General features: G+C 33.0%; 1 protein-coding gene and 1 long non-coding RNA gene across 3 annotated transcripts; one reads left to right on the forward strand and one right to left on the reverse strand.

The window, feature by feature from the left end:
• The first annotated feature begins 1,195 nt into the window (after positions 1 to 1,195).
• LOC101742178 (transmembrane protein 214) lies at positions 1,196 to 14,257 on the forward strand. Of its 2 annotated transcripts, none has more exons than XM_004933410.5 (10): positions 1,196 to 1,628; positions 1,717 to 1,883; positions 1,967 to 2,249; positions 2,780 to 2,968; positions 7,283 to 7,500; positions 8,024 to 8,249; positions 8,490 to 8,632; positions 10,967 to 11,090; positions 12,651 to 13,047; positions 13,221 to 14,257. In XM_004933410.5, exons 1-10 carry the CDS (start codon positions 1,511 to 1,513, stop codon positions 13,345 to 13,347), a joined length of 1,992 nt encoding a protein of 663 aa, XP_004933467.1. In that variant the 5' UTR covers positions 1,196 to 1,510; the 3' UTR covers positions 13,348 to 14,257. The 2 variants fall into 2 exon arrangements, with proteins under 2 accessions (XP_004933467.1, XP_004933468.1); XM_004933411.5 differs by having other exon boundaries at positions 1,237 to 1,628; positions 1,750 to 1,883.
• LOC119629960 (uncharacterized) lies at positions 8,117 to 9,630 on the reverse strand. Its single transcript, XR_005245806.2, has 2 exons — positions 9,217 to 9,630; positions 8,117 to 8,286 (listed from the first exon to the last, which is right to left on the reverse strand). It is a non-coding gene; the product is annotated as an uncharacterized LOC119629960 (long non-coding RNA).
• Positions 14,258 to 14,811: the final 554 nt, after the last annotated feature.

Below are 14,811 nucleotides of genomic sequence, written 5' to 3' on the forward strand. Positions count from 1 at the left end.
CTGGAGCGGCTATTCCAGCGTAACCGTAACTAGTAGGTGAGCTCACGGGACTCAAACCTGACGACGATGCTAACACGAACCCTAGCAATAAGTTCGTTTATTATTTAGCCTTTGATGTCTTAAAATCCAAAATATTAAAAATATTAATTCACCGTTTCGTCTATTTATTTACCTAGAGGAAATATATCATAATGAATAAACTCTTTATTACAATAAAATTTACTACCCATATTTACAATAAGTTTGGCATTAATGGGCTTACATTAGTAAAATTATTAATCTTCCAAAAATCATTAATCTTATCTAGAACATAAAATGTGATTTCGGAAATAGTCGGAAGTATCTCTTGGGGTAAATAGCTTTACATTACTATAGTGGTGATCTTCCAATTTCAATGTCATATAATGGCGGCTTACTAAGCATTCGGTACTGTTTAAAGTCTTGGGAAACGGAAAAAAGCTGGAAACGTAGAGAGTTCTCAGATTTCCAAACGCTCAGTAAATTTTTAACAAGTTATTGAGGCGAGTTTTCTGGAATAAAATTAAAAAGACGTGTGGCACTCGGGGACTGCCGCGGTAAAGCTATTGCAAAGCATTTTTTATCAACTTATGCAATTACAATTAGACAATAATAATTTAATATTAAAACAATCATAAAAATAAGACCACGCTATATTTATAAGCATTAACAAAAGCAAAACATTAACTGTCCCCTTCACACTCATAAGCTACACCGCGTGAGAGAGAGATGGGCAGACTTTTCATGATGCTCATGCAGTGCGATGTCACGCCGCACGCTTATTCATAAACACTACACCAGCGCAACGTGTGAATGTGTTGAACCCGAGCTACATAGTTGCCGTAGTGGAGGTGTCAGGTTATTTTCGTTACGGAATTTCTTGATTCAGTCGCCGCGCTCAAAGCCCGCGATAGAAGCTATGCAATAGCTTCAAAATTAAATAGTCGAAAGACCAAGCAACTAGAGGCCGTAATAAAGAAAAGCAGTCGTTCGGAAACATGTTAATTTTATCTTTTTTGATTAGAATTTTTACTTCATGTCGTGGTCGAAAGATAAAATTACATAAGGCTTAAATTCACATATAACTAAACGTTTTTTTAACCATTATTAAATTATTTTAAAATAAAATTTGTTCTACTAGAATTACAAATTTCAAATTGTGTAATCTCTAATTTTTAAAGTTCAACATCGTACGCCACGTTTCGTCCAAGGTGGAATTAGCTGACCAATAAACAACACGCCTTCTATTTTTTTTTTTTTCAATTGTTCCAAATACAGAAAACGTAATGTCTTTGACATACTGAAATTTTGTATCTCTGTTTTTGGAACAAAGATTTGTGTTTTGTCTCTCTTTTTTGTTATTTTGAAATTTATTTCGTTTCAAGCTTTTGGCCCTAGTTGATTTTGTTTGATATTTGATTTTGACGTGTAACCTCTTATTTCTTGTATTTACAAAAGTAACTTTAATTTTCTCTCGAATACTTTGCTCAAAATGTCTAGCGGTCAATGGGAAGTCGTAGGTAAAAATAAGAAGTCTCAGAACGGAAAGTTAAAATCCAAGGAGGATGAGAAAAAAGCTTTGAAAAATGGACCTAAACTTGAGGACGTCGGTGAGTGGGAACTTTTACCAACATTAATAATGTTTTTTTCAATCACCTACAATGACAACCATTCTAAAGAACCCCGTTATATTCGCAGTTCCTCATTCTCAAATTAAATCATTATACGCAGGAATGGATGTTGATGGCGAAAAAAAATCGGCGAAAGAGAAAAAAAACAGTGACAAGAAAGGAAAAAAACAAGAGAAGAAAGTTGAACCGCCCAAACCAAAAATCCCTAAAACCATTGAAGGTGCTCTAGAAGCCGTAAGTTGTCTACCATTACTGATTCTGGTTTACAAAACCACTTCAATAAGAACAATTTATAGCGCGTCTTCTTCTTTTTTCAGATTGACGTAACCGAGCTGGCCAGTATCATTACATCGAATAAGGTACGCTTCTCAAATGCGCCCTTAGTCTGGCTTAAGGAAGTCGCAAACTTTTTGAACAGCAAAATTCCAATTGAAGTTGAAGATCCAACTTTTACAATCTATCCTGCAACATACCCTCTATCTGAAACACCAGATGAGCTGAAGAGAACACTTTCAAGTGTTCTTCAAGATGCTGGAAAGGCAAATGTGCAGTTATTCTTTGATGGCACTCTTACAGCTCTTGCCAATGACTTGAGTAGAGGTTTGTATTGTTTAATAATTACTAAAGTGGAATTAATTTTAAAATCTTCATTAGTCTTTTATTCGAGGTTAATTAAAAAAACTTAAACCTAAAAATATTGTAATATAAAAAGTTTGTCTAAAAGTGTTTGCTGAATATGTCAGTTTCTGGCTGATCCTTCAAACTTTAAAGTAATGTAAGTGAGTAGGCACAAAATTGTTGTGATCATTGTTTCCAACTGAGGAGTTTAACTAAATGATTTTGATTACCGTTCAACACCATTTCTTTTTAATTTCAATAATATATTTGAATGTTATTGGAATTTTGGTATTATTGTAAAAATTGGAACAATGTAAAAATTGGAACAATTGAAACCATAAAATATCCAAATTTTTTATTCCATAGCGGATCTTTGTCCTATACAATGATGAAATTACACAATCTTAGATTAATGCATACAGTAGAAGCAACTATTACAATAATATATTTTTTAGATGTATTGCATGTACTGTTTGAATGGTTTGCTTTTATTTTAATAACTTTCCACATAGGTCTACATGCCAATGGTCACAGATTACTGCTTCAGATGCTAGCTCAAGATAACCCCGAGTTTTGTATTGCATCCCTCCAGAAGTATGGAAGTTTAAGAAACTCGTACCAGAATCGACCCCCTATAGGAATGTCTCTACTGTGGGCATTTGGACAAGGTGGTCTGAAAGACTTCACGGTGGGATTGAAAGGTATATTATAATTATTATATAAATGACATAGATTTCTGTAATCAAATTGCAAAAGATGAAAGGAACTTATATGAATTCTAACTAAAATTACAACTAACGGTCATTAATATGCAGACGGAAATTATATTAATGACTTAAGGCTTGAATTTGTGTTTCATACAGCAATAGCATGCACAGATATTTGTGCAGCTATGGGTAACGCAGACCAGTTTTATCTGGTTCAGGTCAGCTATATTTTAATGATACATCGTGATTAAATAAAAGTTGGTAAATTTTGTCTCATTTATGCAAGATCTACCTTAAAGAGCAGGTCCTGAGCTTCTGGCGATTTCTTCTCAACAGTAAAACTATTCCGAATCGTTGTTAAAGTTGATTATTTAAAAGCATATCTGAGGTCCTGCATGATTAAAAACCATTTAGGGTTATTAATTTATTTTTTGTACCGAAAATGTGATCAAGTTAGACAGGCCAGGAATAAACAAAAGGGAACAAGATAATTACGAAATCTATTATAATAACACAAAATCAGAACAGACTCAAGAGCTTGTAAGATTGCAAGCTATACATTAAAAGGTGCATAGATTTAATGATTTTGATAAAAAGAATGTCTGGTTAAACCTAATATAAATTCAATATTAAAATTAAATGACCACCGTTTTACTGAGATTATATTTTGTTCCATATCATCTCATCTCATTTCATTTAATTTCATCCCCATTGATTAATGTCTCAAATTCATTTCATTCCATTTCACTAAATAATATTATCATTTTTCATAAAAATAAGAATAGAAATTAAAATAAGACATGACCTAAAGGTCTTAGTCCCCAGGTCATAAAATTCCTTAAGAAAAATAATAATTATTAAATTAAGCTTAAACATAGTTCCGGTAAGAGGAAATAAGACTAGGTGGACCCCTATCAAACGAAAAATCAGTTGTGTGTTAATGTATAAAAAAAAGAAAATATATAATCTGATGGGAGTTGTATAAAGTCTGGAGGTGCTGTATAAATGTTAAGACGTGCATAATTAAACACAATTTAGCTGGTAAAAACTATTTATTTTGTTATTTAGATGAACGCCATACATTAACAGCGTAACGGGACTCGCGACTGATTAGTTCGCCCGGACAATCATAGATTGCTTTGCTCACAGTACTTTTCCCTATTAACAATAATGTAGGTATATACATCCTTAAAACTAGAATAATGTCCTTATACTTCAAAGGTATTATTGTAAGATGTTTCCTGTTTAGGAGTACGTAAGCAAACAAGAAATTTTGAACTGTTTGTACGTGTCTATACTCATTTGTTTCATTACTGAAACATCACTACTGTGTGCTTATTGCGAGTTTCTTAACGTTCTCGATAGCGTAAAAGTTAAGCCAATTTTGTATGCAGTTGGAACAGCGCCCCTAGCGGCAAACGTAAGCAAACGATCCCATTACACATGTTCTTCATATTAACAAAGTTCTTTACGAACTTATCACGGGACCAGTTAACGTGGCGTGATTGTTAGTAAATATTTATTTATTATTTATTTATTTATTTATTTATTACATACAAATATGAGCTAACTTTTACACTATCGAAAACGTTAAAAAACTCGCACTAAGCACACTGAAGACTATCTCATCCTTAGAAGCCGGATACATGACGTATGGTTTTTTGATGAAATACGTTACGAAAGATGTTGGTTCAGGCAGTGCGGGCTCTGAAATCGAAAGCGTCGCGTCATCTGTACTTATTTTCCCTATTTACTTCTTATCAATCGTTTTTGTAAGACTTTTCCATAAGGATAGCTTAAATCTTTCTAATTTTTTTTAGATCAATCGAAGAAACACATTCATAAAAATTGTCTCATTAAATTCTAGTTGAAACCTTGAAATTATTATCACCCGTTGTACTTTACGCCCTTGGAGAATGGTTTTACGCTATTTTAAAAAAAATATTGCAATTTTGAAAATATATTATGGGGATTTATTTACAACATTTTCCTAAGAATAATAACTTGTAGTAAGTTATCCATGCAATAATCAGTTACTCGTCAGATGCATTCAATAATCAGTTACTGCACATAAAAATATGTATTACAATCAGAAAAACATAGACACCATGGTCTAGTTTATTAGTGATTTATTAGACAATTTTTGATCAAATAAAGGTTGGATCTTCTATTAAATTGAACAATTCATATCTGTTTCAAATTACATAACCATAAAGATGTTCGTTAATTTTTAAACCGAGAATTGTGATGTGTAGAAAAGTGGCGTCTGTGCAAGATTCATCTTTTTCTGGTATCTTATCAGTTTTCCTAATGACAGATCTCAAGGTAGGACCGTGATAAACTATTCTCTGTGACATTCTTTTGAATGAACTAGATTGGTTAGTTTTTGTATTATATTTTTAAGTGGCCCATTGGTGAGTTAAAACATATTTTCTAACTAGCGACCCGCCCTCGCTTCGCTTCGGAAACATTAAAACACACAACAAACCAAAAAAATAAAATAAATTTTTTTTTTTAAAAAGTAGCCTATGTTCATCAGTGACAATGTCGGCTTCTAATGGAAAAAGAATTTTTCAAATCGGTCCAGTAGTTTCGGAGCCTATTCGAAACAAACAAACAAACAAATCTTTCCTCTTTATAATATTAGTATAGACTAGCAATGTTTGCAACAGCGTATTCTGTTCTAAAAAAAACCTAATGTTTCTATTGTTTTTAAAGTCATCTTTTATAGGGAACATCGTGTCAAAACTCAGACACGCGAAAGTAAACCTTATTTATATGGTTCGTTTTAATAATTTAACCACATAATTTAGTGTTGGCATCTGAAATAGCGCGTTGAGTGTATTCTTAAAGATGTTTAGATATTTTAGAGAGTTTACCGCCACGTTAATACTGTATACCGGTCACCGTCCTCGCCGAACCCGTCGCTTGCGACGAAGGGCTCGACAAGTAAATTAACCCATAGACACAGCCCACTGAGTTTCTCGCCGGATCTTCTCAGAGGGTCGCGTTTCCGATCCGGTGGTAGATTCTGCGAAGCACTGCTCTTGCTAGGGCCAGTGTTAGCAACACTCCCGGTTTGAGCCCCGTGAGCTCACCTACACGTCAAGGCGAAGCTGAAATAGCCTCTCAAGTCTATCAGCATAGGTAAGGAAAATAAATTCTGTATATAAAAAATGGGCTAAGCATTTGAAAAGTTGTTGATGTTGACATCAAAGATTTGATGTTTGAGAATTTTTTACTGGGGGTCCATGAGGGAGGTGTTATAGTAATCACGAACAAATATTCGCTATCATTCAACGTATCGCTATCTGCAATCATTTCTGCCTATAAGGTACACCGCGTGATGTTTAAATAGCTAATTAAAATCCAATATGTGTGTATGTTTCTGCAAATGCTTAGGCCAGTAGATTGCACTAAGACTAGGACTCTTTTATATGTGTTTACCAAACAGCCAAGTGGAAACCTTAAAACAGCCCAGTAAGTTATATTGAAGCCATGTAATACTTATTCACTTTTATCGAATGTGGATTTAACCCAAAACTCATCAAAAAAAGCTAACCCAATTACAGCTAATACTTTTATTTGCATTATACATTGTTTTATTAATTTTGTTCACGGCTTTTTTATCGTGTCAGATAAGAAAGTCCCGTTACAATTTAAATTACAATCCTTGATGCTGCCAATGAGAAAATAAATATTCAATTAACCATCAAGATAATCATTTCGATGACGTCAATTACTAGTGCGACTGGGGCGCTTACTAGTATTAATCCTCCGCTGGTGTATGGTAAATTGGCTGAATAAAAAATTTCAGCACCCAAACCAGTAATATCCGGTTTTTTTCCTACCTAAGCTGATTTTATTGAGAGACAATTTCAGCGTATCCTTAACAAGTAGGTGAGCTGACGGGGCTCAAACCTTACGTCGTTGCTAACACTAAACCCTAGCAAGAACAGTGCTCCGTAGAATCTACCACCGGATCGGAAACGCGACCCACTGAAAAGGTCCGGTGAGAAACTCGGTGGGCTGTGTCTGCGGGTTAATTTACTCGCCGAGCCCTTAGTCGCAAGTGACGGGTTCGGCGAGAACGATGACTGGCCGGTTTTTGTTTTTGATTAGTGACCGTCCTACGCACTGCAGGAAAACTGACAGCTGTTATTTTAATATATTCTAGAAATAATTTCCATAGACAATTGCGAGGTTGAGCTATCCCTGAGCAATGATATTGGTGATGATGAGATTTTAAGGGGCGCACCTATGTAAGTATTTTGTAATCAGATACAATTTAAATGTCTTTTATTTCAGTTTGGCAGGAAATCTTTTTACCGGTACTCGAATTGAAGAACTATACGAAATACGTAATAGGATATCTTTCGAAGATAATCGATCATCATTCCGAGATGAATACGATTAATGTTAACCAGGATCAATTCTTTTCTATGATTGACTTGATAAACACAAAGAAGAATGGTTTATCGAAGGAATTTTCTGGTGACCTAATCAAACAATTAAGTAAATATAAGGTAAGGGAAAATTTAATTTTACTTATACATTTCGCTTGTAGATTAGGATATATATTTTACTCACCGTAATGGAATTAATTACGCGACAGTTCGAAGTCATAATAATACAGCTTTTTTTTTAAATAATATGATTGATCAGGAATGTCAATATAAATCAAAATAATACAAAAACGTTCAGAAATAACTCGAAAAAAAATGTGGTAGCGGAGATGATCGTCAAATAACAGAAAAATATGCACAAAATGGTACATTACATCGTCGTCATTATGGTACAGGCGTGTGAGAGAGATAGTAACATATTCCTCCGACACTCCCATTCTTCGTAATACTCGTACTCAACATTATTTTCTATGTAACTTTATTTTGATGTACAAAACTAACAACGAATATTCCTTAAATGTTAACTTATAAATAAATTTGGAATAGCCCCTTAGGCTACCAGTGAATTTGTAGGAAAAAAAGAATTAATCTAGCAAATGATATGCACATTAAACTTTTTTATTTAATCTTATTTATTTTTTAGGACATTTATTTCAAGAAGAGCGGCAACAAATTACAAGTTACGTTCAATCAGCTGATGAAGAAACTCCCCAACCAGTACCTAAGCGGTTCGGCCTTGGATCCGTACAACAAAGTGATCATCGAAAGTCTAGTCGACTGTCTGTCTAAAGACGACTCTTGTAACGCCACGTGGCGTCAACTCTTCCACAGGTGCAGTAAGCAGTCTGCCTCACTCCTCGATTTCATAGGTAATTTTTCATTTTACTCGTCGTACGTAAAGGTTCCCTGAAAGAGGTTATTAAAGTCAAGGCCATTGTTATTGTAGGTTTTGATTAAAATTATTTTTGTTTTTATCTTATTAACTTAATTTGATTTAAGAATGTTACGTCTTAGTCCAGTGTTAGATAGTAATGAAATTGATTAAATTTTAATTATGACGACATACAAAACAACTACATATGTTTTAATTAAAAATATTTCCTGTGTAGATTCAAATTGGTTGGAAGTAAGTAAAAAATTGAAATTAAAATCTCTAAAAGCAACGGTGCTACAATATAAAGAAGTGAGCGGAGAAGCTCTTAAGGGCAAGAAAAAGGATGAAGTTCTAGTAAAAACAACGAAGATATGCCAGGTTGGTGAAAAGATTATTTTTTATAATTTTAATTAATAAATTAAATTTAAAAAATTAATGAATTCATAGATCAACAAACTATTTCCGAGCATCCCAAAACCTTTAATTACTTCACACTTAGGAATAGATACTATAAATAGGTGCTATTTTTTATAAAATAAAAAAGGAAATTTGAAATAACAACATAATTTGTAGTAAGTAAAGCTTTACGTCAGAAACACATGAAAAGTTGTTAATTACTTTATAACTATAATGAAATATAAAGACTGACCTTTGAATAATAATAATAATGACAGAGAACATACAGACTTAATTACAGTAAGTATTAAAAATCAGAATATCGTCATGTCTTTGGATGAGTGCAACCATAATACGCGCACGACGTGAACATTAAAATGTTTATGAATAAATTTATTATGGTAACCCTAAAGCTACTGTCAAATGTCAATCAGTTAAAGCTCTTTTGTTGAGGGGAGTGTCTTGAGTTTTTCGATCCATTTAAATTCCCGTGTTCTGAAATTGCCACATATAGAAAATACTAATTCAAGGTAAAATTTTATGTTATTGATAAAAATTATGCTTACATTACATTTTGATGAGTTTCCTAAATTTACGCCAATGAAGTCGAAATGATAGAATTGATATTTTTTTCCGCGAAACACGTGAAATCTTTCGTGTAAAATCGCACACTTAGTTCTTGTGTAGAACTCGAAAAACTGCTTTTTTCTTAACACGATCGTTGACGCCCATACGTTCTAACAGTAAATGAATGTGGTACATCCGTTAGACAGGCCGCGGGAGGTGATAGTTTATTTTAATTTTATCGAATTTGACTATCGAACGACCCGATTCAGGTAAAAGATTAATTAATGCCCATAAACGAATTGAACAGAATATTGAAAACAGACCGGTATCGTATATTGAACATACGAGTTTAAAAAAGTATTCGTAATTTATGTACGATTGATGTCTTTATCCTTGAACTTGCTTGATGAAATAAGTGTTTGTGTGACCCTGCGCTGTGTTTTCATGTTTCAAAACCACGATATTAAATAAATATATGTGATATGTATAGTCAGATATTGCATTAAGGTTGGTTGAGTTTGTGAATATTAAGACAGTTTTTGCAGTTGTGTCTAGGTGTTGATTATAAAGTAAAAAAGGAAAATGGCTAAGGCTAGGTGTTGGATGGTTACGTTTTAAGGGATTGGGTTCTTTAGGTGATGAGGGGCTATTTAAAAACACAACTGCTTCATTATAATTATATTGCAGATTGCTTGAACACTTTTAAACCATTATACAATTATTATCTTTATATTTTTTTAATAAAACTATTACATGTTTGTCTTGCCGTGTCTAGATGAGAAGTCATTGACATTTTCTTACGAGAATACAATGATCTGTTTTTTAAAACATTTAAAATAATTCCAATATTCGAAATCTAATCAAGTGTCAAGTGTTGCCTGCCATTACATTTAATATACAAACTCCAACACTAGGAAGTGTTAAAGACACATTTGAGGGTCATTATTTTAAAAAAAAAAATTACAAGTCCTCTTTGTATAATTATATTTTCAGTTAAATTCATTGATAAAAATTGCATCTTAAATATGTAAATTAACATATAAGTAGCTAAAAATGTATATTATTGCATTCTCTGTAAATATATTGTATCTTTACATGCATGAATGTGCATTTGGTTTTGCTGCTGTCTGTAAATGAGTGACCATTCACCATCGTGTGGCCTATACTGTCACCTTGTTTCAGTATTAAAAACAGCTTCCAGTTGTCATTGTTTTAATTTTCACGATCGGTGTATCAAAACAAGTTGCAGACAGTTGTGTAAATATCTTATGCAAAACACTGAAGCACTAATTGCCAACTTTTTAGTTTGTTATTCCCTTAATTATTACAAAGAATAACTAAATAAAAAGGATAATTAAATGTCAAATATTATGGACTACTTTTTTAATAGTTTAAATATGATTTTTGAATTATTAATCTAAAAGTGATTTAATGAATTAAGAATTTATTTTATTATAATCAATAACATCAAAACCAATGCAATCAATCCAATTTTACTGCATATTACCAGAACTGGTAAATCCACATTTTTAAAATCACAAATATTGATTCTATTTCTTGGAATATTGCCTTATCGCAAATTCATTATTTCCAAACTGCTAATAATTTAAATATCTTAATAGATATTACTGTATGAAACTTATATTGAAATTTGTGTTGTAATAGTTTATTCTGATTTATTGAATTATTATGTTTTGCATTATTAGAAACACTAACATTAAATATACTGTAATTGGGTTTTTTCCACAGGATATTCTAGACAGAATGACGAGCACTAGAAGAAATCCCTGGTTGTGGGCCAGCTTTGTTCTGCTGGTCAGCATTGCTGGTCTGGTAGCTTATGACGTGTCTCGGGCTGGAGGAAACTTCCCTAGTAAGCAAATTTTGTTTTATAGATTGAATAATGGACATAGGACAGTTGAATTAACTAAAAATGTTGTTTTCATTCAATGTTACTTTCACTCTCGTCTCGTTTTTATGTACATAAAATTTTAAATGCAAGTTCTCAAATTGCACTTGTTTCGGGCTTAGTGAAAGTTTTAAGTCTAAAGGATAAGGCGACCAAGTGTATTCCTATTAAATGCTATGATTAAGCCGGTGATCAAATAACATAATCATGTTTTTTTTTATTGCTTAGATGGGTGGACGAGCTCACAGCCCACCTGGTGTTAAGTGGTTACTGGAGCCCATAGACATCTACAACGTAGATGCGCCACCCACCTTGAGATATAAGTTCTAAGGTCTCAAATATATTTTTAACGGCTACCCCACCCTTTAAACTGAAACGCATTACTGCTTCACGGCACAAATAAGCAGTAAAAAATACTAAGTAAAAAAAACTAAGGAAATAAGTATTTAACATCTTTTCATAAACCACTACAAACTAATTTACTAGCATCCGGGCCATTTCTCCAAAGCAATCATGTATTCAGGTGTAAAAATTGCAACAGCCCCCTACTCTGTGGAATTAATATTTTGACTTAATTTCAAGGGGGCTTGGCAGCATCATGCTTTTTCTTGAAAACAAAGCACTTGTGAATGCTAAAAATGAGATAAGGGCATACTTTAAAAGTCGATTTAAAAATCAAAATAAATTCAATACTATCGAAGAAAGTATAATAACAAAGCGTTAAGAATGTTAATGTTGTTTTAACATGTCTGATAATAGGTACATCATATTTTATCAGCATTGAGAGTCACGACACTTAATAATGTTGATAACAAAAAGTTACACTGGGAAGGCATGTTACTAGTTTATTTAAATCAAATATTATGACATTTGAACTCGTCGTGGCCTAACGCATAACACGTCCGGTGCATTCGTGTTGTGCGATGCACCGGTGTTCGAATCTCAGGCGGGTACCAATTTTTCTAATGAAATACGTACTCAACAAATGTTCACGATTGACTTTCACCTTGACCTTAGAACTAATACCTCAAGATGGGTGGCGCATTTACGTTGTGGATGTCTATGGGCTCCAGTAAACACTTAACACCAGGTGGGCTGTGAGCTCGTCCACCCATATAAGCAATAAAAAAGAACTTAAAACTTTGGAGTAGCCGAATATTAAAGATTTGTTGTAAGATTCTGAACTTCTTCAGACCCATATCTAAATGTTAAATATAATTCAATGTGCGAATATGTTGTATTAAGACAATGCCCAACCAATCATTACATGAGAATCTTCACAAATTAGTATTGCCATTTCATTACAAAATTGCTATAATTGCAAATTGATATTGACTAAAGTCTTAAAAGTATATAACAATTGAATTAGCTATCAATCAGGTATGAATCAGAAATTCATAAATGTATTGAAGAATACCTCTTCTCTTATATATTCAATGATTTTCCTGTGACCGCATGCTTATTAAACATTAAATAGATAATCCCACAAATAACAAGTTTTTAATAAGTTTGTTATTGTTACAGAGAGTACAACGGGAAAGCTGTTCAAAGATTTGGGCATTCTTGAGCATAGTCAACAGGCTTGGCAGAAGACACTGTCCACCTCTGCTCGCGGTTACCTATGGCTTGAAACCAATGCACCGGTTTACTACGCACAAACTGTTGAAATATGTCGTCCATATACACAACTGTCTAAGGACGCATTCTTCATAGCATTAAAGAAAGCTGGTATTCTGTATGGAAATGTCCAAGACTATGTGGTGGAGAAAACGCCTGTCGTTATTAAAACCATTGAAGAGTATGCTCCTGGTCTTGTAGACAACGTTCAGAGCTATGCATCTACGGCCTGGAGCGGACTCAAAAAGTACTCTAGTGACTATTATCAAATCACAACTGACTATTTGGTTACTAAAGTTTTTGTGTAAGTTTTTATTAATGTCAATAATTATTGCTTTATAATATTAAATATTAAAATTATGACTTTACAATAGCATTACAATTAAAAATGTTAACATTTTGTAAAGATCTCGAATGTAATAATTGAATGATGATTTTATTGCAATACCTGAAATTTATTTATTTATTCTATTTCAGTGGTGATTGGGCCCCAGAGGTACTTCAGAATAAAACGCAGTCGGCTCTGAATATGACAAAGTCCCAAGTTTCATCATATTATGTATGGTTCCGGCAACAGGTTCACATATACTCAGAGATACCTTGAACTTGATGTTAGTTCAAAATTAGAGATTATTGTAGCCTTGTGAGTAGATGACTGGTTTCTATTATCCTGTATTTATTTTTAATCAAACTTCAGTATTGTGGATCCTACGTAATTCTTCCTAACATTGAACAATAACGTAATAACATTTAAAGGTTTATTTCGAGAACCATTTCTTTTTAATAAATTGTCTTATAACAAGTACTTTTCAAATATTTTACAGACAGACAAATTTATCTGAAAAAATTCTTTATGCTAATCAAGGAACAGTCTTCTACCCACAAGTATGTTATTATTTTTTGTTTTTACAAATTTTAAACAAACTGTACGTACAATAATCTTCCAAAACTAGAAGAAAAAAAAACCGAATACAACGAATGAATCTATTAATTGTTTTAAAACTCCACTCGTTCTCAAAATGATTTGTATATGTCTACATTTTTATTCTAATAATATCCATGACAACTATTCTGAACTAAAATCACTATTGGTACATTCCTGTTTGAAGCATTTTAAAAAAAAAAACGACTGAAATCATTTATTTATCGATAAATCACATAACTTAGTTACCGATTGTTATTATTGCTGAAGATTTGTTCGATTTTCTGTCGAGTTCAATCAATTAATTTCCTTTTTTTTTATATAGTTTTGAATGTTTAAAATGCAAGGATGAACTTTGAGAATAATTGTTATTGATTGTCGTATGGAAGTAAAGTTTTTTTTTTTTTAATATTAGAATGGATGAAAAAGTCAATTTTTACCCGACAATAATCGAACAGGTCTATGATGTGCATCTAATTCATACACATTATTTTATAGTTTGTTTTAATGAAATGTTAGAGCAATAAGTTTTGTAGGATATTTATTTTGTGGAAGGAAGATCGTGTGTGTTTGAATATATTATTAAATTCTACATTGTTTTCTTAGTGTTTACCTAATAAAACCATAATCCTTATCAACAAATTATATATGTTTTAGCAAATTACCCAAAAGCCTCCTTGGTATATTGGTACATGATATAGACAACTGTGTTTAAGTTCAATTCCTGGTCGTTGTGAGACTAGAAACATATTGAGATTTTGGTATAACTACAATGTTATTTTATTGCTATGGTAGACATGGGATACGAGCATATGTCCATTGTAGCTTATGGACATCGGCAGCAATATTTTTTCTTGTATACCTTTCTGATACCCATAATAGATCTTAGGTTGGGTCCGTTAATCGAAACGGAAATCACCTACTATCGATTTGATGAATAGACAGACATGTGGCTCCTAATTTTGGTCGAATTGAATATCTTTTTTTTTTGTATCGATGGGGAATCCCAGTCTTTACGGATACCCTGCCGACGGGGGTCGGACCGGGTTATGTCGGACTCCGCGCCTCCGGTGGAAAGAGGGAGAGGTCCGGAACGCCCTCCCCGCAATTAGTCATAGGAGACTACGCCTTTAGAAAGGCACGCTG

The sequence above is a fragment of the Bombyx mori genome, chromosome 19, assembly GCF_030269925.1.
Source record: "Bombyx mori chromosome 19, ASM3026992v2".
Taxonomy (NCBI): Eukaryota; Metazoa; Arthropoda; class Insecta; order Lepidoptera; family Bombycidae; genus Bombyx; species Bombyx mori.